Below are 26863 nucleotides of genomic sequence, written 5' to 3'. Positions count from 1 at the left end.
ATAGGATGAGGCTGCATTGCAGAATCCAAAGGTACTAGCAACAAAGAATCAAATCTAAATGAGGACCAAAAAAGGACCCCCAAAAAAAAAAACTTGACTATTTTTGTTTCCTTTTCATTTCTTTCATATCAACTTTGTTTAATAACATCAATTTTTTCAAGCATATTATTGTTGTGTTTTCGTGTCCTTACTTTATGCCAGATGTGTGACAGAAAATGTGTGAACCCAAAATTGGGAAGCAAAGATAGCGTACCAGCACCCATTTATTCTAGTTTTCAAATTGGCAAACTCTAAGGCAGGGTTCTTCAAGCTTGACAGCTTTAAGACTTGTGGACTTCAACTCCCAGAATTATCCAGTCATGTTAGCTCAGGAATTCTGAGAGTTGAAGTCTACAAGTCTTAAACTTGCCAAGTTTGAAGACCCTTGCTCTAAGGCTTAATGGTTCACTCAACACCCATCAAGAAGGCTACAAAAATAGGAGTTTTTATCAAGCTGTGAGTGAAAATAGTATGTAAAAGTCAATGCAATATGCATGGACTTATTGTTTATTTCTCTTGCTTTGTTAGTGACTGTTATTTTCAAAATAACTTGTGGTTTAAATTTAAACATTTTACACATGAGGGATTTTCCTTCATCTGTAATCATTGCAAAATGATACTTATTTTCTCCCTTTGAAGGACAGAGAACCAAAGGATTGAACTGGAATAGGAATCTTGAAAATTCTTAATATTGGTTGATATACTGTAGTTCTGCCCATTGTACTGAACACAGTTACATTTAAGGTTAGTTTGGTTTTCATTGGTATTTTCCAGTCTGCAATTGGTTCAAGAATTATCCCTAACTTCTCAGATTAAGCTAGGCATTTTAACATGTTCATTATTGAAAACTTTTTTGATCATTGATACATGTAGTTATTTAGGATATTGATAAATGCCTTAATAAGTTACCCATCTATGCCAGAAATCACACTGTTCCTGTAAGTAAAACTGTGAAAGGCACTCAGCTGCCATACATCTATCCACCCCAACAATAGACTGAATAGAATGCTTTCAATAGCTGACAATGCATTGAGACCAATTCTTGATCAATCTTTTCCTACTCCATTCTGAGTGTTGAGCTTTTACTCCATCCTAAAATAAAAAGCAAGTGTTTTGTGTGATACTTTGTCAGGCATGCTACACTTATGCCTTAGTCTTTTACAGTCCATCTATAGACTCAATTCCAATAGACCTAACCTGTGAAGAAAGAGTCCATTTACTGACTCCTTACGTAGATACAGAGAATATGCAGATAATTTGGCATTTATGACCTTTAAAAATCAGAAATAAGGAGCTAATTAAAAAGTTGTGAAATGACCCGACATGTATAAATATAGTTGTTGACCTACTTAAGATAATTTGAATTAATGTCATGGATAATTTAGACGTCATTTTTGCCTAGCTGTAGTTTGCTTATAAGGAATGAAAAAATGGAAAAAGATCCAAGATTCAAGCATTCTCTCAAATGGAGAAGTCCCATGGTGCTCAGCTGTGCTTAAAATATATCTGTCTATATACATACACATACACACAGTGAGACAAATTATCTTCATAATTCTGTAATGTTTAATATAAATTTACAATAGGGACAATTATTTAAAGAGCTACTTAGCTACTTCAAAGAATTTGGGTCCAAGCTGCACCATTATGAATATTTATGAAAGTTATAAGACTCCCTTAAAAATCACTGGACTTGAGGCAGCTTAAAGAAGCTACATTATAAAAGCAAAAGACATTCTCAAAATAAAATGTACTAATTTATTAAAACTATTTAATTAACTAATCAATAGTTAATTAAGTATTAATCAACAGCAGTGATTAAAATGCCAACAAAAAGGAAAGAGTTAAAATTATAGAATTGTAAAAATAAGCGCAAAAATGCCAAGATGAAACTGAATTTATCTGAGCTGGGAAACAATAATTTTTTATTTGAACTGCTTTGTGATGCAATGCGATCAGATTGAAACCCAAAGTCAGTCAGTTAGTCATTGGTTGGTTGTCTGTCTGTCTGTCTACCTATCTCCAAAGCACCTGAAGGCAGGACAAGAAGTAATGGATGGAAACTAATCAAGGAGAGAACCAACCTAGAAATAAGGAAAAATTTCCTGACAATTAGAACAATCATTGAAATGGCTTGCCTTCAGAAGTTGTGGGTGTTTCATCATTGGCGGTTATCAAGAAGAGATTGGATAACAATTGTTTAAAATGTCTCTTGCTTGAGCAGGGGGTTGGATTAGAAAACCTCCAAGACATTGGTCTGTCTGTCTATCTCCTTCATAAGCATGGTAGAGGAGAATGCTATTCTATTTATTTATTTATTTATTTGATTTGCCAATTGTTTACAAGATAATAAGTATAAGTGTATACATAGTTGTGAATACATGAAATGGGTACATATAAGAAAAATAAAAGAATAAGAGAAACAATAGGACAGGGACGGTAGGCACGATGGTGCGCTTATGCACGCCCCCTACAGACCTCTTAGGAAAGGGGTGAGGTCAATAGTAGACAGTCTAAGGTTAAAGTTTTTGGGGTTTGGGGTAGAGTATTCCAGACATTGACCACTCTATTGCTGAAGTCGTATTTCCTGCAATCAAGTTTGGTGCGGTTTACTTTGAGTTTGTATCTATTGTGTGCTCTTGTGTTGTTATGGTTGAAGCTGAAGTATTCATTGACAGGTAGGACATTGCAATGTATGATTTTATATACCATGCTTAAGTCAGACCGAAGACGGCGTAATTCAAGGTTTTCTAGTTTTAGAATTTTGAGTCTGGTGGCATAAGGTATTCTACAATGAGTAGAAGAGTGGAGAACTCTTCTTGTGAAATATTTCTGGACTTTCTCAATTGTGCTAATATCAGATACGTAATGAGGGTTCCAGACTGATGAACTGTATTCGAGTATTGGTCTAGCAAATGTTTTGTATGCTCTGGTTAGTAGTGTGATATTACCAGAGAAAAAACTACGTAGGATTAGGTTAACAACTCTTAATGCCTTTTTGGCTATGTAGTTGCAGTGGGCTCTAGCACTTAGATCATTAGAGGTGAGTATTCCAAGGTCCTTTACAGAGCTTGGGTCATCAACAAGATCTTGACTATTCAGCTTGTATTTTATTTTCTGATTTTTTTGCCAATATGTAAGACAGAGCATTTCTTTGTTGAGATTTGAAGTTGCCATTTGTTTGACCATTCAGATACATAGTCAAGATCTTTTTGTAGGGTAGCAGTATTGTCTGTGGTATTGAACAGCTTTACATCATCAGCGAAGAGAACGCAATTGCTCTTAATATGATCACAGAGGTCGTTTATGTAGAGTATGAAGAGAGTTGGTCCTAGAACACTGCCCTGGGGACACCACTATTGACAGGTACTGGATTTGATAGAACGCTCCCGATTTTGACCATTTGTTGTCTGTTTGACAGGAATGCTTCTATCCAGTTATTCAGTTGTCCAGAGATACCATAGGATTTTATTTTTAGGAGTAGTTTGTCGTGTACCACTGAATCAAAGGCTTTACAGAAGTCTATGTAGATTACGTCAATTGCTTTGCCCTGGTCGAGTTGTGTCGTCCATATGTTTTTGCAGTGTAAGAGTTGCAGATTACAGGATAGTTTTTTTCTGAAACCAAATTGTTTATTGGAGAGTAGGTTGTTTGTCTCTAAGTGGAGGATGATGGATTGGTTAATAATTGATTCCATGACTTTACAGGTAACGCAGCATAAGGAGATTGGCCTGTAATTTTCAACTAGGCTTGGGTCTCCTTTTTGAAGATGGGGATGACTGTGGCTTGTGACCATAGGTTAGGCAAGGAGCTGGTCCTGAAAGATTTTTCAAAGATTATGCTTAGAGGTTTGGCTATGGCAGTGGATAGCTTTCTTAAGAAGTAGGCACATATTCCATCCGGTCCAATAGATAGAGATGGTTTTAGATTGCGTAGTGATTTTTCGACATTGTCTTCTGTGAAATCGATATGTATTAGATCATTGTTGTTATCTGTGGTACAGCTAGGAAATACTGGGCATGATCCATTGCTGTTTACAAATACTGAGCCAAGAATGTGTTAAAGATGTTGGCTTTAATGGTGTCGTCGTTGCAGTCTTTACCGTCAGGTCCTATCAAGGGAGGGATGGACCTTGAGTCTTTTAGTTTGTTGTTTACAAAATTGTAAAAAGCTTGGGTGGAATTGGTGCTTAGAAGGTTTTCCTCTTGTTTAATGTGATAATTGGTGCATTCAGTCTTTATCTGGTGGCATAAATTTTTGTATCGGTTTTTGAAATTTTTGAAATTCTACCAATGTAGACCTGAGAAAGATAAACACTGCTGGATTTGATTAGTATTTTGATGGGAGACCATTAAAATTTCCCGGACTATAGATTATATGGGGGAGAGGATAAAAAGATAATGAGAAACTAGTTCTGTGTTATTGCCAAAAACCCTACAGAGACATGTCCCTGTAGTCAGCAGCAGAAGCCAAGCTCAGTGTGAAAGAAACTATTTTTACTTGTCCTTCATAAGTGATGTGTAAAATAACCATGGAGAAAGGAAAACATAAGGTTAAAATGCACCTTGGCAGTTCAGCAAGGCATTTGCTTCTTCTGGATTCACTGTTCTGTTGAAGGATTTCATCTATGAAACTGTTTACCTGTTCTGTAAGGTGACAGCTAGATAACTTTCTGTCTTCCAACTGCACTAAATCATTTGGGAATATGTCACTGGAAATTTCTGAATTGTTGCTGAAGCTGCGGTGCCTTATGCTTATGTTTCAATTCTAATTTGAGGTCAGTGCAAGACACACATATTTATTATGCTAGTGAAACACTCTTATGTATCTGCTGCTATGTTACAGGCTAATCCAGCATTTGAAGTCACCATTATAATTTTAGGAGTATCTGGAAGCACTGAAATGCCAAGAGTAGTATTCAAAATCCCAATTAATGCTTGTAGGCTATTTCCTGGTATAGATATAGGTCAGGGGTCCCCAACTCCTGGGCCGCAGCTCATTACTGGTCCTTGAGCCATGTGGAAGGTAGGCAAGCATGCACATTTCCACTTGCATGAGCAGCAGATGAGCATGTGCACATGCACACTATTTGTGCAAGTGGTAGGTGGGCATGACCGCTGCATGTGCACGCTTGCACACCACTTGTGTGGAATCATCCCTCCCCTCTGCTCCGCTGGAAATATTGGAGAACTCTGATATAGGTGATATAGATATAGATAGGTATAGGCTGGTCTAGTATCTTCTATTAATACTCATTGAAAATCCCATATCATTCAAACATGCACACTTTCACTGAAAATGCCAGTCCAGTTCAGATGTAGCATGGTGATATGCTTTAGTTTGTTTTTCTATATTTATTAAATCACAATTAACCACATGCAAGTTCACACAGCATGTTGAACCATTATTTAATCATGATTGGCTGAGTTTACACAATGTGCTTAATCCAAACCAAAGAATTATATTATGTCTTGAAGCAGCCTTAAGTCAGAATACTGGATTATTGCTTGGAACACAAGATCGCAAAGTAATTTTAACTGGGTTGCACTTTATAATTATATTTGGAGTTTATTACACATAGTGCTTAATTTGAATTCAATATTCTCTGTTTTGATTGACTGAAAGAAAACTCATATATGAGTAGCAATAACAATGCTTTTTTGTGTCACATACCTTCAAACATAGGTGGAAGATTTGCACACTAATGGCTGATCAAATAGCATTTTGTGATTGAGGTTTATTTCATTTTTCTTTTTTAGGAAAAAATCTTTCCTGTTTTCTGCTCTATATGCTGCCTTTATATTCGGTGGTCGGCATCTAATGAACAAAAGAGCAAAATTTGAACTAAGAAAACCATTAGTTTTGTGGTCTTTGAGTCTCGCAGTTTTCAGGTAAGCTACTTTTTGGAAGAAGCTATTCCTATTTAAATATTCTTATTTAACTGATTTAAATAAGGAAAATATTTTGAAAGTTAATTCTTTAAAAACATCAGGTTCCTTACATTTTATAACTGCCTTCCCCAAGCAGGAGACCTTGGAGATAGAGAAATTTCAACTCTCAGAATTCCCAGCCAATGTATTTTATAATATATATGTACCACAACTGCATGGTGTGAACTGCTTTTTCTGTAGTGTTCCATACCCTGTGAGGCATCCCTTTCCCAGTTATCTGGCCACTTATTCCCCCAAGTGCTAGGCTGGAGTGAAATGGGAGCCTGTGGATGGCATGTTAGGGGCATCACAGGGCAATCGGTAGGGCACGAGGGGTTTCTTTGTTTTATGGGTGTTTTATTTTACTGCTTTGTGCCTTAATGCTCTAAAGTTATGCTCAAAACGGGTGCATCTAAAGTTAGGCTTTAAAATGGGCGGCTATACAATTTTTTTAGATAAATAAAAATAAACTGTACTCCTGAAAGATGTATGTCCTTTCAAGCTTCATTAAAGCATATGAGGATTGGCTCAGGATTAAGAAACATCTAAGGAAGTAAGTACAATATTATTTTCACCATCTTTAAATTGTGGGTTTAATCTGTTTACCACAGCTTTATTGTGATTCTACCTTGCAATCTTGTACTTGTCTACTCAAATTAACTCACATTGGAAGCAATACTGCTTAATCCCACAGGAATGCACTGTATGAGAGATTGTTAGTAGTTGAAAATAAGAAGAGTCTGGTAGCACTTTTCCAGCCTAACAAATTATATGAAAAGGCATAAGGTTTCATGAGCTAGAGTTTACTAGTCATGTGCATGGAAATGTAGGGTGCAGCCTAGGTTTCTGCTACATGTTGAAAAGTTTTCTGACAGTTGTAATGTGTATGAGAATCATTTTGGTGCGCCAGTCTTAAGGGAAAAAGTAAAGGCAAACCACTTCTAAAAATTCTTGTTCAGGATTGGCTCATAGACAATTATCATCATCATCATTGTAAATATTTTGATTAGAATAATGATAAGTAGATAGATAACAGATTTCAGTGTTGGATACTCTATTTTCTCCAACAACCGGATACCTCTGGTTTTTTTTTTTTATAACCTTAAGAATATCCTGTAGAAATAGGCCTTCTTCCTTTTTAGACTGCTGTTCAAATCTTCATAAATATCTCAAGATACTTTCGGGACCTAAGATTTACTACCATTACCACTATGATCATAATATAACAGCCTGTTTTCTGAAAAAAATCATTGGGGATTATTTAAATGTTATCCCATATTTATGTATGTCTTTTGAAATGTGTTAAAGTTTATTAAGTAACTCCTTTAATTACAAGGAGATTATTTGCCAAGTAGAGAATTTAAACTGAAAACATCTACAATGAGAAGCTGCTTCATTTTGCTCCAGTCATGTATGATGTCTTTAATAACATAATTTTATCCCAATGGGTAGTTCTAATATATTTATTTAGGGTTCTGTAAATAATATATACATTTATTTTCTTGGGTTACATAATATTTTGTGTCATCTATTGAATCTGAAATAATATTAACATGTCACAGTATTTCAGGAACTTTTTTCCACACTTAGAATATCCACTTCTCCCTGAGAAGGGCATGTGTTTATTTTTAAATCTACTCCTATCAAATTTTACTAATTTTTATTGAATACTTTCCTAAGAAATTATACTTGACCCTGTTTGGGGGAATAAATAGAAGCAATAGCAACTAGCAATTTGTCTAATTCTCCCTAAATAAGTATATTTACAGTATTTATAAATGCTGATTTATCTAACAAAATTTAACAAAACAAATAAATATTTTTTAAAAAAAATCTAATGTTCATTCCATCTTTTATAATAAAAGAAGATAAATATTTATATCAATTTCTAAGAGGTGCTTATTGATTGGAAATGTTAAAGAAAAGATAAAACACTGCAATCCGTTATAGATTATACTGGCTAGAGTCTTATGCCAGTTTGGCACACTCTACATTTACTGGAATTGCCATCTTAAAAGCTCTTCATTCCTTCAGCCATACTGACTGGAATCTCTGGGAACAGTTCAGTCAATATATTTGAAGAGTCTAATCTGATTCCAGCTTTGGGTCTCCAGATGGAAGGAGGGCAATTATAGTTGGAAGCCACTGGAAGAGCTAAATCAGAAGCAGTAATGGAGATGAGTAGTGGGAAACATCTGCAAGTGTTCATGACAGATAACTAAAAGAAAGAATCATCTAGCCTCAATTACACTTCGCTTGTTATTGAAAAAAGTGTAAGATTGATTGAAGTAATATAAGAACTCGTCAAATGAATAAATAAGCAAGCAAGCAAACTCACAGGATCCCAACATAGCTACAAACATTTCTTATTATCCACGAGGCTACATGTTCCATCTGATTTTATGTCTCTGCAATGTTTTTAAGTAGAAAATGAGGCATAAGACTGTCCTGGTATAAAGAAAAGCTTCAAATATTTCTTCTTAATAGTGCTTCTGAGTCACACCAAGCACTTTCAAAAAAAATTAAATGGGGGGGGGGACTGGTTTTTTTTTTTTTAATGCACCTATCTACTCAGAAAAAGAACTTGAGGTAGTATAGATCTGTCTGCGAAATTAAAGGGTGTTGGCAGGAAACAACTTAGGCAGTTTAACTTCTCACAATTATATGTTTGGCCATGCATATAAATGTAGAGATTTTGAGAGCATCCCATTAACATGCTTCTCAGCTCAGATGTTTGGAGCCATTTGCCTTCCTTGAATACCCATATACCTCAACGAATCCTTTATCAGAGCTCTCAATCACTCAATGACTGGCATTGTGCTCCAATTGTGTTACTGCTACTTGGTTTTTGTGATATCTTTTTCTCTGATAGGATCACAGAAAACAAGAACGGGTGATCCTTGCTTACTGACCACTCATTCAGTGATGGTTCAGTTACGGTGCTGCTGAATAAGATCTATAACCAGTCCTTGAAGTTGCAGATGCTGCAGTGTCTGTGTGATCACGTGATTGCGATTCAGTCGCTTGGCAACTGGCAAACATTTGTGACAGTTGCAACATTCTGCAGCCACATGATTATCATTTGCAACCTTCACAATCAGCTTCCACCCCCCAAAAAAAAGTCAATGAGGAAGCCTTCAGGAAGCCACAAGTCATAGTCATATGACATCATGCTTAACAAGCATAGGTGATTAGCTAATGACCACAGCTGGAATTGCCATAGTAAGTTGGGTACAATCATGTAACTTCCTATTTTATGATTAAATCACTTAACATCAGAGTTGTTGATCTAATTGAGTTCTGTCAGTGAGGATTACCTGTAGACCAGAGGTGTGCCAAACTAAATTTCATTGAGGACTATATCAGGGTTGTGTTTGACCTTGGGGGGCTGGGGAGGACATGGCCAGGGTAGGTATGGCCAGCTCAACGTCACTCGTGTTGGGGCGCCTGTGAGGGCCAGAACGCTCTGCCAGCAAAAACAGGCTCCCGAGCTCCATTTTTGGCTGTGACAGCCTCCTGTAACCCTCTGTCAGCTAAAACAGAGCTCGGGAGGGACCACCTGTGGCCCTCACATGCTCCGTTTTCAGCTGGGATGGCCTCCTGCAACCCTCTGCCAGCAAAAATGGAGCTCAGGAGGGCCACCCACAGCCCTCCTAAGCTCCATTTTCACTGGCAGAGGCACCCCGCCGGCTGGATTTGGCATGGGCCTTGAGTTTGACACCCCTGCTGTAGATCAAACTGATATCCTAAAAGTAAAAAAAAATAAAAATCAATCATCAAGGTTGGTCATTAGTAGTGATATTTGGAACATAATTTCTTGCTGTCCCTTAATTAGAAATGTTATTTGCAGTCTTTTATTTATCTGTTTGTTTGTTTTCATATATTCCTCTTGGAATCTAAAGTGGCATGCAGTGGTATCTCAGCCCAGTTTTATTCCTACAAAGCAGATTAGACCAAGAGTTAGTGAGTCTGCCAAAATACTAATGAAGCTGCACTTTAATGTAGTCATGCTGACATAATCCCTGATGTTACACTGGTCTGATCCCTATTGAAGATATCCTTGCCCAGTTCTCTGGAGATAGCATCAGATGATCCTAAGAATAAGCTCTTTATTTGGAACATTGCCTTGTAATTGTAGTAGCTATTTCAATCTTTTGTTACAATTTGTTTTTTGGCCAAATAGATGAAGAGGAATGACTTGATTGAGATGTTGCTTGCACTCACAAGGTGCTCTCAACCAACTGTTGTTTTGGCAGCAAATCATTTAGAGATCCACACTTTTCAGATTCTTTCGAGGTTGTTTTCACTATGAACCTTTAGTTTGAAAAGAAATGAGCTATTTCTTAGTCTTCCAAGTGACTATTAGAACAGGAATATGCTTGATTATTTTTAGTTTTTAACTTTTTTACTACTGTCTTTTTTTCTTTTGTTTATTCATTGTGACATTTATTAGATTTCCTATCATTTTTAACCAAACTAAGACTTAGGTCAGTTGAGGCAAATACTGTATAAATAAGTATATTTACATTTTACTTTATAAACAAAATGCATTCAAGCTCATAGACAGATAGCAACAGCCTGAATGCATTTTACTCTGTAGATTATAGGTGTCATTATTGAGAACATAGGTACTTAAATAGGAACTTATTAATTTGCTTTTTTAAAAATAGCATTTCCATCAAATCCAGGACATAACTCAGCTTGAAAAACAAATAGGGTCCTTTTTAGCACTTTGTAAATATGAAACCAGTATTATATAAGCTTCAGGTTTACCCTAAATGCAGCATACAATTGGTGCATTTAGAATGTAGCAAATTCTTCACTTATTATGGAGTCCTTGGTATTCTCTTGCAGACATTTTGGGTAACACCATCAGTACTACTAGTGCTAATGGTATTTGCTCCCTGTTTATATGTGTAGCTTGTTCTGCAAGTATTGGTGAGTGTGTAGTTTTCTCCTTGGTAGTTCTTTGATTAGGGCATTATGTTCCCAGCTTATCTGGGTGTAGGCTGCTGGAAAGGACATGCTCTGGTCTTTTTGTTTCTTCCTTGGTTATGTTGGCAGGAAAATTGAAAAATGAGGCCCTTTCAATTTCCATGTTTTAATGTCTATAAAGTTTTATAAGTTCTGCTAAAATACCCTGTATTCATGTGGTCATATATCCCGTGCTATGTGGTAACAGTTAGCAGCTGCTTCAGATTTTAAGTAAGCTGCCTATAAGAAACTGGAAACCAACATGGTTGTGAAATTTTCAAGTGATGTTATAAAACAACTCACATTTCACATCTTCTACATTCCAAGGTGAAGATTATCATGACATGTATAACTGAGGCCGAATTATATTTGAAAGCACAGTGCTATAATTAGTCTGATCTTTGATAATAAAAAGTGCTATGTGTCACCAGGACTATGTGCAAAGGTAGATATGTTTTCTATAGGTACACAGCATCTGAGTAAAATAAATATCAACAGAGTATCTGGAGAGCAAGTTAGATATAGGAACAGTGCACATACTGATGTTTTTATAGCCACAGTGCAGTGTTTTATAAAAAATATTGTAGATAAATTTATTTTCTCTTTTGAGCTTTTGTTAATGGAATAGAAATTTTATTAATATACACTTATATCATCTTCTCAAACATTTTTGTTCCACGAAAGGTATGATCATATAAAGATATGTTTTTACCACATGGAAGAGATGTGATCCATTTAAACATTTGTATTACATTCAAATGAAAAAATAGAGCATATAAACATAACATTGTTCAAAGGGACCTTTGAGGTCTTCTAGTCCAACCCCCAGCTCAGACAGAAACCCCTATACCATTTCAGACAAATGGTTATCCAATCTCTTCTTTAAAACTTCCAATGTTGGAGCATTTGCAACTTCTGGAAGCAAGTTGATTAATTGTTCTAACTGTCAGGAAATTCCTCCTTTGTTCTAGGTTGCTACTCTCCTTGATTAGTTTCCACCCATTGCTTCTAGTCCTACCTTCAGCTGCTTTGGAGAATAGCTTGACTCCCTCTTCTTTGTGGCAATTCCTGAAATATTGGAACACTGCTATCATGTCACCCCTAAGTTCTTCTTTTCATCAAACTAGACATACTAGACAACTGTTCTTTATATGCTTTAGCCTCCAGTCCCCTAATCATCTTTGTTGCTCTTCTCTGCACTAGAGTCTCAACGTCTTTTTTACATCGTGACGACCAAAACTGGATACAGTATTCCAAGCATGGCCATACCAAGGCATTATAAAAGTGGTATTAACCCTTAACGTGATCCTGATTCTATCCCTCTGTTTATGCAGCCTAGAACTACATATATCTACGAGATATGTATGTTTCCCCATGTATAACGTAATAATTAGAGTCCAGAAGCTGATACTTTCGTTTCTTGCTAATTGACCAGGTAGTCTGGATCTCAGATAATATAACCTGGGTTTGTGTAAGAGATATAATTAATCCTGAACACATCCTCTAAGTGAAACAATGCTGAAACTTAAGTAGACTTCTATAATTCAATATATTTTCCCTTTTATCCCCCATTCCTTTTCCCTCTCCCCATTTTTCTCTTCTGCTTTTAAATATACACATACTATTTGTATATTTATATGTCTTATTTTGCTATTTCCTTGTTTTCATTGGTTGGACTATAATCCCATCAAAACCTGGAAAGGGTTCAGCAAGTATTAGTCTTAATACAATTTAGCATAGATTTACATTCTTGTATTGTTTCATAAATTCTAATAGTACTTAGATTATTCATTGTAAAATTAATTGTAGCTTTATAAGATTCTTTTCCATTTTAATTCCTATACACTAATTTTACATTAATGATTTTATCTTTACCTGATTTTATTTTACCAATGTGACTTTTATTTCTATTTTAATGTAATTGTTACATTATAATTTCTATGTAGGTCCATGAGCAATATAAATTTGAATGATTGACTTATTTAAAATATGCTTACATAAATGCAATGTAGTCTCCAAAGAATTCATACAGGCCACATATATGCTATGAAATTTTGAAATTTAATTAATGATTACCAAATAGTAAATTAAATGCAAGTTATTACCATGCCCTGCAATCTTGGATGAAACGAAATGTTGCAGGGCTCAGATTCTTGCTGCAGGGCTCAGATTAATAGCTTTGGATGATGGATAGTTCTTATTAAGAAAAGAAAAAAGGGGAGTGTAAAGTTATTGATTCTTTTTTATCATTGCAACAATAAGATTAAGAGACATAGTTTCATTTATAATTCTGGATTCATTACAGAAATTGCATTGAAATTGTACAGAAATGGTATATGTGCTTCATTTCATTTGCTCTTTCACAACTCAATGTATACAGTAAAATTGCTTGGAATATTGTTAATAGTCTGCCATTGATAAGAATTCTCTCTTTTTTTTCTAAGGTTGTTTAATCAGGGTATTGATTCTTATATAAATATAATAACAAGTTGGTGAGGCCTTACTTGTGGAAAAAGAGCAGCCAGGACTATGGCAGGGGAGTTAAGTGTATCATCAGCTTAGAGTTGTTGCATTCTCACAAGCACTCCAAGTCCAACCACTCCTGAATTGCTTTGACCCTTATCTGGCACCAATTTAGTGTTGAACTTTAGTTGACCAGATTCTTAGACTTGAATAAATCTTCTATGCTGCAACCAGGGGTGGGATTCAGATATTTTAACAACTGGTTCTGTGGGCGTGGCTTAGTTGGTGGGTGTGGCTTGGTGGTCATGTGACTGGGTGGGTGTGGCCAACTCGACATCACTCATGTCAAGTGGCGCTTCTCCTTGCCTGGCCTCTCATGACAGTGGGGATGCTGCAACGGTCGTAAATGTGAAAAACAGTCATAAGTCACTTTTTTCAATGCCATGGTAACTTTGAATGGTCACAAAATTAACTGTTTTAAGTCAAGGATTACATGTACAAAAATACAAAAAGCTTCTTTGCTTGCAAAAAGCTGCCCTAAATACCAATCATTAGATTAAAAATACCTGCAAGCTGGAGGTACAAATCAGGCAGGGTGCCAGAGCACCTTGAGAAATTAAAATAGTTAAAATGCAGTGATAACTATCAGCAGCCAACTCTTGCTCATAAAGTGAAACCCTTTAGCAGAGAGGTCATTTAAGCTCTCCAGAAAGAGAACACCCAGGAAAAGCAATCCTTAGATCCATTTGCACCACTTAAAGATACCAGCTGGTCTCACTCATCTCACAAGATATCCTAAGGAAATCATCCAGATTTAAGGAAAGGTCACATGCCCCCCAGAAAGGCAGTAAAAAAATCAGTGCCAAGTTTGAATCCTGCCTCTTGGAAGTACACCCCAAAAGGACAGTGCCAGATACCACAAAAGCAGTGAAGGAAGATCCCCCTCCCCAGATAGAAAAAGAAACCATGAGGCAGGAAAAAATTCAAACACAATAAAAATAATTAAATCACAACAGTAGCTGTTGCTTGTTAAACCAATTACCAGAACAAATAGACACAGGAACTAGCCAGATTTATCAAACCAGTTTCTTTTCAGGAACAAAGATTAATCTTTTTCCTTCCAAACAAAGCTGAATAGGGAAAAATATCCCATCAATAAACACAGGATTAAACATCACCAAGCACAACATCACCAAAAACCAGTTTTAGACCAAAACTCAGAAAGGTTAAGTAAACTCACGTTTGAATGTCAATCTTTCTAACTAGCCAAGAAGAAGTATTTCCAGGGGAGTATTTCCTCCCAACAACAGTGTAAAAAGCTTAAAACAACCCTTCCCCTTTAAGAAAGTATCAAGAAAAACAAAACCTCCTTCAGAGACAGCAAGTCTAGGCATACTGCCAAGAATGTAATAAGGGTGGAAAAAAACAAAAGGAGCAAAGTTAGAAGAAATTTCTAACTACAGTTCTTCGAACTCCTTAGAAAGTTAACAAGGGGTTCTATAGAACCGGTCAGAACCGGTAGAATCCCACCCCTGGCTGCAACCTTACTGATGGTCCTAATTCTTTGCACTTGACTTCACTACACTGAAACCGAATCCTGACCAAATTAAAAAAAACTATGGTTGATGATTTATGGGTATATATATTTAGGTCTAAGTTTCCTCAACAACTTTGGGTCCTACCTCCCCCAAGTTTTGGTTGGGGATTTTCCTTAATTCATTATTGTCCTTGGAGACTCAGATAGAGTACCACAGGGGTCTCCAACCTTGGCAACTTTAAGACTTGTGGACTTCAACTCCCAGAATTCCTCAGCCAGCTTTGCTGGCTGAGGAACTCTGGGAGTTGAAGTCCACAAGTCTTAAAGTTGCCAAGGTTGGAGACCCCTGGAGTACCATATCTGGATTGCAAAATCAGGACAGCTACTACAGGTTTTCAGTATCACTTTGCTGCCAACTAGATGTCATCTAAATTAGCCTGGATATAGAGTAGTAGGCTCAGGGAAGGTTATATTTGTTAACCCAAAATATCCAGCAACAAAAAAATTGGGGAATTGTTTCTCTCATAGAAGTAACATAGAACTAACTTTGTATAATACCACAAGGAAAAAATCATAACAGTTCATAAGGTGGGTGTTCTCTGTTCTTGCTTGTTTCCTCAATTAGTGGTTCAGTTAATGTTACTTTTATATAGGTAATGTTTAAGTGTTCTGTTTGTTCCTCATTCTTTCATATAGTGAAATTTTTTAAAAGAAAAAACATGACCAACTCTGCACGTTAATAGTGTCTGTAAATTTGCCTCCATTGCTTCTTACAGTTAATGACTATTGTTTGTTTTTCTCTTTATGGTCACAAAGTATATTTGGTGCTGTTCGAACGGGTGCTTATATGGTGTATATATTGATGGCCAAAGGACTGAAGCAATCAGTTTGCGACCAGAGTTTTTACAATGGACCAGTCAGCAAATTCTGGGCATATGCATTTGTGCTAAGTAAAGCACCAGAATTAGGTGAGTGGCTTTTTAAAATAAAAATAAAAACTTTATGGGACATAATGAAAACAAAAAACTGCAAAATAATTTACATGGTATTTTAAATGGTTTTAAAATATTGCTCTGCATCCTATGACTTTCATATCTGTAAGTTTCTTTCAAACTTACACATCACTTTCTCTCCTGAGTCAAATTGTAAAATGAATAGTATATCAAAAAACTTGAGGAAATTCTTAATCCATGCAGTTTTGATTTGAATTATAAAATTTCTGAATTCTGTTCTTTATTCCACTCTCCATCTCTACCTTTGCACTAGAAAGTAGCATTTCCTCCATACAATAAATTCTGCACTAACCCAGAGAATGATTAACAAATTCATACTGTCTTAGTGCTGTGGAAAGAGCCAGGTGGAAGGGTCAATTCGTTAATTGGTTAAAATTTTATAGACTAGAAGAAACAAAAAAAAAAAACCCTCTGTTTTGATAATGTGACGTGCATTAAGATGCTTTGATATTATTCAACATGGTGTGGTTTAAAAAACTCTAAGCTCTTTTGAGCAGTCTTTTCTCTTAAATTCTTTTAGAGGCATAATCTGATTGAAAGCTTAATAAAAAATATCTGGTAATTGTGCTTCAGGATGAATTGTGATTATTGTAGATATGAAGATTATGACAAGTTAAATGAAAGCAATCCTTTATGAAGTTGGAAGATTCTGTGGGGATGAATATAACCATATGTCTGGAAGATACCAATACAGGATGGACAATTAAGCCCTGTTTCCAGAAAATCTGGTTGTGAATCACTTTGAGAACATATCCAAGCACTTCCCCAATCCTATAACTAAGTTCATTGCAAGCATAGTACAGGTAGTCCTTGGTTTATGTCTATTTGTTCAGTGACCATTCAAAATTGTGGCAGCACTGAAAAAAATGGATGTAAATTTGTAAAACATATCCTTGAAATTTCAGCCCTTGCATGTCCCAGAGGAGGTCTATTCCATTTCTCTAAGGGACAGGCAGAAGTAGACCCTGTGTTTTTAGAATATTCCTCATCCTGAAATCTGTATTGTTCCTTGTTCCTGTCTTTGGTAGAATAACAAAGTCCTGTCTGTTTAACAGAGCATAAGAATAAAGACTGGGATTGTTTTAATCCTTTTTCTGCAATTCATTTTCAGTCCCCACCCCCCCTATTATTATAGTTAAGTCACTCTTACATTTTGCTACATGAATATTATTGCTCACTTTTCAGTGCACATAATGCATATTTTCATTTATGACAAAGAGAATTCTATATAGTACTTTTTATTCATCTTAAAATGAAAACCGACATGATAGTGCTAGTTTCTTTCAGCTTTTGTTTCTTTGTCCTTAAATTTGTCTGTTACATGATTTTAATTCCAGCAGTCGGAAGTCACTGAAAACAGGATAGAAAAAAATAATTGGAATTAATATTTGAGAACACTTTTCTACATAGAAATATGAAAGATATCCAACAGGTCAAATGTTAGTTTATCATAAACTGTATGACATTTTGTTTATAAATTTATCCTTGCATATTCTACAACAGAACAGTGGTGAAAAGTGATATGTAAAATTTAAAAAATTGCTTTACAGCACATTCACTAGATATAAGTGTTCTTTTTTTTTCAAATACATATCAAAGAGCTGCTGGCCAGAATGGTTCATCACTCCTTACAGCAAACCCTTACATAATTCTGTTTATCAACCATTTATAGAAATATTTGATTATTTCTGTTTTGATCTGCCCAAAAATCTTTGTTTATATTTAGACTCATTAGAATGCTCCCAATCCCAAATTCCATATTTGCTATCGAACTTCTGTAGTAGTTGCACTTGATAGTGTTTAAGACTGGAATATTACTGGTGAAAATACAGCATCTAACTTGTCTTTTGCTATCATTCTTTATTTGAGTTTTGAAGCACTTTGCCTGCATATAAGTATAGCTTCTGTGTCTGAAAGGTAACTCTCAGATAAAATACAGTAATAAAAATACAATTTTAAAAGTTAAAAGAAACAATTGAATTAAGGAGGAAAGAAATCAGCATAGAAAATTTAAAAAAATAAGTAAGAGTTGCAGTTCACCTACTAGGAGAAGAAAAAAAAATCACACCTACTCAGTCCCTGGAAAGAAATCTATAGATTTTGCTACTTAGCTTACAGCTTTATTTTACTTGTTGCCACAAACCAAAATACAATGAAACACTGAAAGCCATATCTAGGAGTTAAACAAACTTTTTGGTTTTTCTCTAAAAATGCTATGGTAGATCTTGAGCCAAAGTCAAAGCAGTTCTCTGGATCTTTTGAATATGTTGAACATGTATATATTTGCAATTTTGACAGCCTGAAAAACATGACATATTTTTTTAAAAAATTTTTTATTGAACTTAGATTGTAGAATTGAGTTTTGGGAGAAAACAGAGGTAGTGTATGTATTATTTATGATACATCAGCTATGATTTAAAAATTCCAGCATATACTCTCTTAAGCAGTATTGCACACTCGGGACTAAACCATTGCAATTCACTGAACTATATTTTTCATTATCACCACCTTTAAAATATCCTTTGCAATAAAATCAGGTCTGTGTTACAATTTACAATATGAAAAGCAGATTTGTGTAGATCTTAGCCATTTTTAATGTTTCTAGGGTGCACTGGCCACAATTCAGCTCGGAATATGAGGTGTTTAATCCAAAGAGAGGGTTGAATCAACTGCCCCTTAGATTAAAAGTTTCCTTATAATTCATATTAATACTGCCTTAATATACACTAATGTCTTGCAACTAAAATTATTTTCCCCTTACTGTTTTGGGTATTTTTTTCTATAAAAAATATTTTTCATTCTAAAGATCTGAAGAGAAGAAACAAGGTTAATCTGGGTTGAAGCACATAACCATGATCTCAGAAAGCATATTGTAATTTAGAACATAAGTATTTTCTTCATTGCTATATGTGTTCTTTTGATTATGCTGATATTACAGGCATAAATATTATCTATTCTAGAAGTATAACAGATTATCAAAGATATATTTATCTGATATTTAATAATTTATAGAGATTGTCTTAATTATTTCTTGTGCTTCTTTCCTTATTAAGAAATAACAATTGAATCTAAAATTAGGGCATGGCAGAGATTTTTTTTATGATGTCATTATACAAACATACAAATGGTCGCAATTAGAGATTCTAAAGCCAATTTTAAGATGATATTGCATTCAAAATATTTCTGTAGAAAATCCTTATTTCTGTGATTAAAGAACACATGGATGTTTAAACTTATATAATGTTTCGTAGTATTTCAAAGGGTTCTTTTAGTATCTTCTTTTTTTCTAAAACCATGTTGTACAATATACATATTTATTCTATTCTTTTTTTTTTTCTTCTCCCTGCAGGAGATACGATATTTATTATTCTTAGGAAACAGAAGCTCATCTTCCTCCATTGGTATCACCATATTACAGTACTACTTTATTCTTGGTACTCTTACAAGGACATGGTGGCCGGTGGTGGCTGGTTTATGACCATGAACTATGGAGTACATGCAGTCATGTACACATATTATGCCTTGAGGGCTGCGGGCTTTAGAGTATCACGCAAATTTGCCATGTTTATTACCTTGTCACAGATTACACAGATGTTTGTTGGCTGCATAATCAACTACCTGGTCTTCGCCTGGATGCAACAAGGCCAATGCCACTCACATGTTTACAACGTTGTTTGGTGTTCCCTCATGTACCTCAGCTACTTTGTGCTCTTTTGTCATTTCTTCTTTGAGGCATACATTGGCAAAGCAAGGAAAGCAAGGAAGGCTGAGTAACGCTAGGAATACTGCTAAGGCACCACTCAGCTCATCGACCAAACACAAAGCAAAACAAAATGGCACAACAAAAACCATTTATACATGGTGCAAGTAAAACTCAGATAGGTTTGTTCAAACCAATGAATTTATGATCATGTTATGGTAAGTACTCAAGGAATGATCTTACATCTTAGCAGGCTGCTGTAAGACACCTTCTTTCTTGCATCTCTTAAAAGAAGCAATCTTGCATTTAGAAAATAAAAGAGAAGAAGATCAGAATTTTGCAAAATAAAATATTAAAATATATGGTTTCCCCGATCATAGATAACATTTATTTTAAATGAAATTTATTATATTCTTTCTAACTTTTGTTTTCAAATATGTAAAACTTGAACAAAATTTAAGAAGAGGAAACAAATCGTCTGTATCCTATGAATATACAAAGCTGCCTTATACTGTCAGAGTATGCTTCTTTGGAGTTCCATCTTCTCTACTCTGACTGGCAGCAGTTCCACTAATCTTGAGAAATGCCCTACAAGTAAAGATCCTGGTGTGTTTTTTTATATATGTATATACACCCAAGAATCCAAGGATTAAACCTTGGACGTTTCTGCAGGCAAAGTATTTGCTCTCCAATTGAGTTAAGGATCCTTCCTATACAATGCCAGTATTTCTGTAAAGTGGGGAAAAGCTCCTTGAAAAGGTCTCACTCTAGGAAGCCAAATTATAAAAATTAAAGGTACCTATCAAAGCTCTTATCAGGGCAGCCATTTAAATTCCACTGAAGCACCACATGAAAAAATGGTAACTGTAGGTGCACAAGAGAGCATGGATGTCTGTGTTCATATATATTGTGTATTACGCTGTCAGAGGATCTGGTATGACAGTTAAATAAGATTTAAAATTAGAATAATCTGAAGATTGATTGCTTTCTTCAGAAATGCATTAGAAGGCATTGATTCAAGTGTATTTTGAGTCTAAAACACGGCCAAGAATAGTTGTAATATTGAGTCAATTTGCTGGAACTATTGATAATGGAGAGCAGGAGAAGGAGAGAGAAAAAGGGGATAGGGAAATGGCCCTACACAATAGGCCAATTTGCAGAGATCTTTTCAGCTACTGTGCTGTAATGCTGTCCTACTGTTTCAGATACAGAGGATATTGTTCACTCTTCATCTAGTTGGTATATGTCACCTGAATCACTTTATCCAAAGTTATTTCTAGAGTTGTTCAAAATAAGGGAATGCAAATGTTACAGTAAGGCTGGTTTTTGAAACAAAGTTTCCTGCTTCCAATGTCTTCTCTTTCTTCTGGTTGATTCCAGTGATGGCTCACAGCTCATGACCACAAGTCATTAAGAGAACTTGTAATTTCTTTATCATAGATCATAAACAGAGGTACAGTTTTAATTGGTGTGTGCAAATTGCTGCTCCTACCAAACAAGTCTAAGGCTCCAAAACTGAGGTGGAACCATCATAGGTAGAAGAAAATGGAACTTCTCCTAAGATGATAGAGCCCAAAAATACATCATTAAGTGCAATTGGAATGAAAGGTACAAAGACGAATAAAACTTAGCTTTGGAGATATATTAGTATTAGAGAGATCAGGAAACAAATACTGTGGTATGGTACATATTTTATATTTTTATGAACTTCAAAGAATAGATATCTGCAACTTTAAATAGTATTTTACAGACTGTATATGACTTTAGCTAACACTGTGCTTCTGTATTTGCTTCACAAGCAATGCAAAGATGTTTAAAGTGCCCTCTGGCGGTCACTTAGAGATACTACTCTAGAAGGCAGGCCATGCAATCATACTGCAAGCTTTGAAGAGGGCAAATCCTGAATGGAGTGGTTGTGCTGCAACAAATTAATGTATAGAAAAACTTCACGCTCACTTTAAAAAAAAATCCATAGGAAAACTATACTGTAGCATCCTTGATTGCTTAAAAAGACATCTGGTTCTTCAGTCAGCTGCAGATAAAAAGATGCCACTCTGAACCTCAGAGAAATAGCTGAAAAGAGCCATATTTTCTACAAAGAAAAAGTAGATTGTTTTATCTGTAAGATTTCAGACCTTACAAAGCCAAATAAAATATATAACATTCCTAATACTTCAAAGAAACAAGTATGTAAATTTAATGTTACAAGTGTATTAGCATAGTGTTTTCTCATTTCTATGTTTAACAATTAGAAGAACTAGAGAAACAATGGAAAGCTGCTGCTCTATGTATGGAATCAAACGTACATGTAACTACATATATAATCCTTACATGACTTGTCCCCCCAAAAATGAATGGGGCCAGGCAGAATCACCTTTTTTTAATGGAAAATGATGTCAACTTTCTTACTTTAACCTCAGACTACATAGTAATCTTACCTTGATTTAGCTTCAACTGTGCTGTCTGTTATTCAAGACTCAATGTAATAACCCTGTTAGACATAAAGGGCTTTCAATGTTTCATGATGTCCAGGAAAACTGCTACATATATGACTGTATGTGAACTGTATTTGGGGGGAGAGGGCTGTGGGATTGAGAAGAAGCTCTCTAAGGCTTAATCATAACTGTGAAAACCTAAAAAAAAGTTTGTAACTGTGTCATTTAAGTTATTGATGTTCCAACATTGTTATATACTACAAGAATAACAAAATATATTAAGTAGAACATAAAGATATAATAGTAAATTATAGGACTTATAGGGTACATGGGCATTACATTAAAATGTAGACAATGTTATTTGGGGTTAGGAGGGCAAGAATTATATTCCACAGAAAAGCCTTCCTTTGCTTTCTGCTCCCACAACAAATATTTGAAGCAAAACTAAAGTGTGGAAAAGTTGTGGGCAGTAGTAGTTGGTAATTGGTGCCCTTACCATGTGCATCTCAATTGTTTTCATTATAAGCTGATCTACTCATTCATGGAAAATTTACTTTTTTAAAAGTTGGTATTTCACAAGGGATGCTAAGAATTTTATTCTTTTTGCTCCCTGTAACCAAAGGAATGGACTATATCAGTGAAGATCATTGATTTAAAAGTTTTTTTTTCCTGATTTATTCTAGTGTTAATAATAGTGATAAGCAACCATTTAGATTCTTTCTTCATATGACTTGTGAGAATGCTTTGACAGGGCAGTTCTGAGATAGTTGTTCAAATGCACAATGTCACAGAACTCGAAACAGAGCATTCCAGCCTTATTCCTCTTCCATTAAAGCTGTAGTCGTTTACTTTTGAAAGGGGGAGTTCGTTTATTATTAGAAAGAAAAATGAGAAAAAATAATATTGCACTGTTACAACATTATTATTATGATTATGTTATGATGAAAATTGTTACAAAATGAAACAGAAGAACAGGCCTCTTTTATCCAGAATAGGCATATTCTGTCCAGAACTAAAAAAAATTATATCCCAACTCTCCCATTCAAATAACTGGCTCTGAAAATGCGTGAGGCAATAGCTAGCTGGTACCCTTTTTTTTGTTTTTACAGTATTTATAAATGAACATTTTGCATATGTTTGCAAATATACTGCAATGCATAATGGCCTAACATTTTATCACCTTTGATATTCTTATAAGAATAAATTCAGCTAAGTTACTATTTAGTAACTGGGTTAAATTATTGCAAAATCTGCAAAATATTTTTCCTTATTGGAAAGCTAATTGGAAACCTTGATTCCTGAAGTTCCACAAACAGATTATAATGTTTGCTGAGTTATTTTGTAATCCACAGAATCTCTTGCTTTAACCATTTAGGTCACCAAAATATAGTGAATAAGTTAAATATACTTGCATGATCTATTCTTTAGACCTAAAGAAGCTACAGATTCTACAAATCACCCAAACGTGTGCCAACTAGCTCATCTGGAATACACCCAATCCAGTGCTGATGATCCCATTTTAGACCATAGATTATATTGAGGCAAGTTTTTCATTGTCATGGTAAACTTTTCTTGTTGGGCAAGTGAATTCATTCATTCAGTCTCAGGCTAAGCACTCGCCTTATACAGCCTAAATCTAGAAAGACCTGAGTCATGCTTAAGCATGCTAATGTCAGTAGATTTGTCTATCTTGGCTGAGCTGATATAGAAATAGGAGACACACAAATATAGAGATAGTAGTGCAGTTAAAAAGGAGACACCTAAAGGTGGATCAGTGACTGCATGAACATGAGTGCTCTGCATTGCCTTGAAGAATCTTCCATGCAGAAATATGTCTTAAGATTTTGTATTTCTGAAGAATGGAGGAGTGAATAGTTTGCAAGGCTAACCATGCACTCATATCGTGTTGATTCAAAACCAGGATCATCTTAGTTCAAGGGGGCGGGGCGGGGGGTTATTCCCCAATAAGTTGGGGTAGACCCAACCATGTCCACACTTTAGCATTTTGACTCATACATCAGTCATGCCAAAATTTGTCTCAATTATTTCTCATGGATGGTCAGTTTGCATACCCATATCCACTTACCCATCTTAGAAAGTAATTTTACTCCTTTTTTTTTTTTTTTAGTGAAAGCTTAGTTTATTTGCATCTACTCAGAAATAGAAGAAGTAGCTAAAAAATAAATGATGAAATAGATTACTAAATGGTATGTAACACAGTGCATATGATGCCAGTATTTTGAAATAACATTAAGGTATGCATCTTAATGAAGCAAAAAAAAAAAAAATCCATATCAGTGGTGAGGGTTGGCTTGAGCCAAATAGAGAGGGAAAGCCACAATTAGCATTTTTCTTGCTCTGTGTTTACCAGCAATTGGAAATCTTGATCCTTTTTCTCTCTCTCCCTCATCATAAACTGTCCAGGAACTTTTCTTCGTGCTTAGGGCCAGCATCTTTCAGAGAATTGTGAATATAACCATCTATGAGAAAAGCATGGACCTGACCCTAAAAATTTCCCATAATAAATTGAATTAATTAATTTAATAATTTTCTATAACACATGACACTTAAAATCCTGGAAGCATACCATGAAGGACATTTCATCTGATATTTAGATATTCACCAGGTGAAATTCCCAAATGTTATATTTGCTGGGAGTTTTGACATGTATAGATCCATCATAAGGATGCCAAAGGATACTTCAGAGAATGCTACGCCCCACCCCACCTTGCAGGGAAATACAATTGTAAGAAATTGTTATCATTCATAATTCCTTGACATTGAGGAACAAGGTATTTTTCTACCCTTTGTCTCCCTAATTCAAGATCTCATGATTAAATCCTACTGAAAGCATTCATTTGGAAATTTATTACTAATTTAATGCAATCTAATATCTTTCTGCTGTCATTTTACTCCCTGTGAAAAGATTTTGAAAAACATCCATTCCAGTTTTCAACATGATAGTTTTTATGAAAACGATTTCCCTTCTGAAGAAAAAAAAATAGCAACATGTGTCAGTTTGGTTAAAATGGCCCTGAAATAATCATTGCTAGTTTTGAGTAAGCCTGTAAAAAGAGTGTGTTAGTAAAAAATGAAAAATGAATCTATACTCTGAATTTTTACTATCCACCTTTTAAATAGTTTCTTGCACAATGAGTATAGGGACTCTGTTTTCTATTTTTATATATGTAGATAGGTCATGATTGAGGAGAATATCATTAAATGCTGGTGAGGATCATAGTTCTAACTAGTACCCCTCGGAAAGAAAAGATATAGTAGGCAGGGATGGGGTCTATTTTTTCATAGAGCCATAAGTCATCCATAAGCAAGCAGGAGTCACTAATGCAGAGGTGTCAAACTCGCGGGCCAGATGCGTCACATGCTGGCCCTGCCCAATTTAGCGAAGGGGGGGGGGAAGTACCAATAACGTCATGTGACGACGCAAGCTTGACACCTCTGGTCTAATGCCTAGAACCTTTCCCCCTCCCCTAGCTGTGGGGGAAGGTTCTTCATATTGAAATTTCATAATTGAATTCATTATAGGGGCTGGGATAAGAATCACACTATGATTTGCTTAACCATAGGATTTTGCTTTTTTAAAATAAACCACAATTGGCTGGGATCACATAACATGCAAAGCCACCATCCACAATGGCTATATAATGAGCCATAACCCAACAAAGGATATCGGGGCTCAGCATGTTGTGCAAACCAAGAATGGGTTTTATAAACTGCCAATTCCACTTTTTCAATGCTTTATTCTGCAGATGAACTGAAGTGAACTGCCTTGTGAAAAGTATAGTACTTTGTATTTTTACAGAAACTGCAACTGAGTTACATAATCTCAGTTATATCAGCGTGGTTAAAAGGGACAAGGATTCTCAGCAGTCCTTTCCATCCACTGCTGATATTACACCATAAACCCTCTTTCTTTTGAACCAAAGCAGCTAGAATTTTTTTCTTGGGCAATGGGAGATGCCATAATCTCTCCCCTGATGCTAATCCCTTCCATGGCTTCAGGGACCTTGCTCAAGAAAGCGGTGTGGTTTGATCATCTCATCTGCTTAATAGGATACCAGCAAAATGCATGCCAACACCCAAGCTTGGGTGAGCCCTCACATCATTTTCCAAGAAAATTGCTCATCTCTATGTGTTAACAGCAGTTTAAGTAACTTGCCAAGTATTTTGTTTCTTCTAGAGTCTCACTGTCTAGCCAAAATGAGACCATTTTACACCATATCATTCTTCTAGTGCCCTACTGGTTCCCAGCACGGGATTACAGGCTTCTCACCTGTCTTCATTCTCCAGAGCTATTTCGCTCTTCAGTGTCTTAAAGCTTGAATCAGATGTATGTTCAGATTAAAGTTGTCTGTAAAGTATAATGATTAGGAATAGCTTTATTTTGCCATTTACAAATATGGATGTTTCATTCCATAAAGGGAGAGTTTTTAATTTTAATTTTATTTTGGTATATCAATATTCTAAATAAAATGTGATTTTTTTGGTTTAAAATAATACATTTGTCTGTCTTATTATGGAGAGTATACCTTGTTTCGTCTTTAAAAATATATCAGTATATATCTAGTTGTAAAACATGTAAAATATTCTGAGAGAAAGAAAAATATATTGTCTCCAAAAAGCCTGATGAAACCATTTCTAATCAGCATCCCAAGAATCCTTATAAAATTGTATCCTGAGAATTACCATGGTTTAACACTAAGCCAATTAAATCAGCTGCTAATTGTAACTCTGCATTGCTAGCTTTGTATTCT

General features: G+C 35.4%; 1 protein-coding gene across 1 annotated transcript in view; it reads left to right on the top strand.

Moving 5' to 3' along the window:
* ELOVL6 (ELOVL fatty acid elongase 6) overlaps positions 1–26606 on the top strand; it is a 70338-nt gene extending 43732 nt beyond the window's left edge. The window contains exons 2-4 of the mRNA XM_026668690.2: positions 5799–5930; positions 15760–15911; positions 19306–26606. Of these exons, the coding sequence (XP_026524475.1) occupies positions 5799–5930; positions 15760–15911; positions 19306–19730 (709 nt within the window). The 3' untranslated portion in view covers positions 19731–26606. The remainder of the gene's footprint in view (positions 1–5798; positions 5931–15759; positions 15912–19305) is intronic.
* The last annotated feature ends 257 nt before the right edge of the window (positions 26607–26863 follow it).

The sequence above is a fragment of the Notechis scutatus genome, chromosome 4 (assembly GCF_049901735.1).
Source record: "Notechis scutatus isolate UNSWTSFEM ecotype Mainland chromosome 4, rNotScu1.2, whole genome shotgun sequence".
Classification (NCBI taxonomy): domain Eukaryota; kingdom Metazoa; phylum Chordata; class Lepidosauria; order Squamata; family Elapidae; genus Notechis; species Notechis scutatus.
The sequence above is the reverse complement of the archived record's forward strand: the minus strand, read 5'-3'. Positions and strand labels throughout refer to the sequence as shown.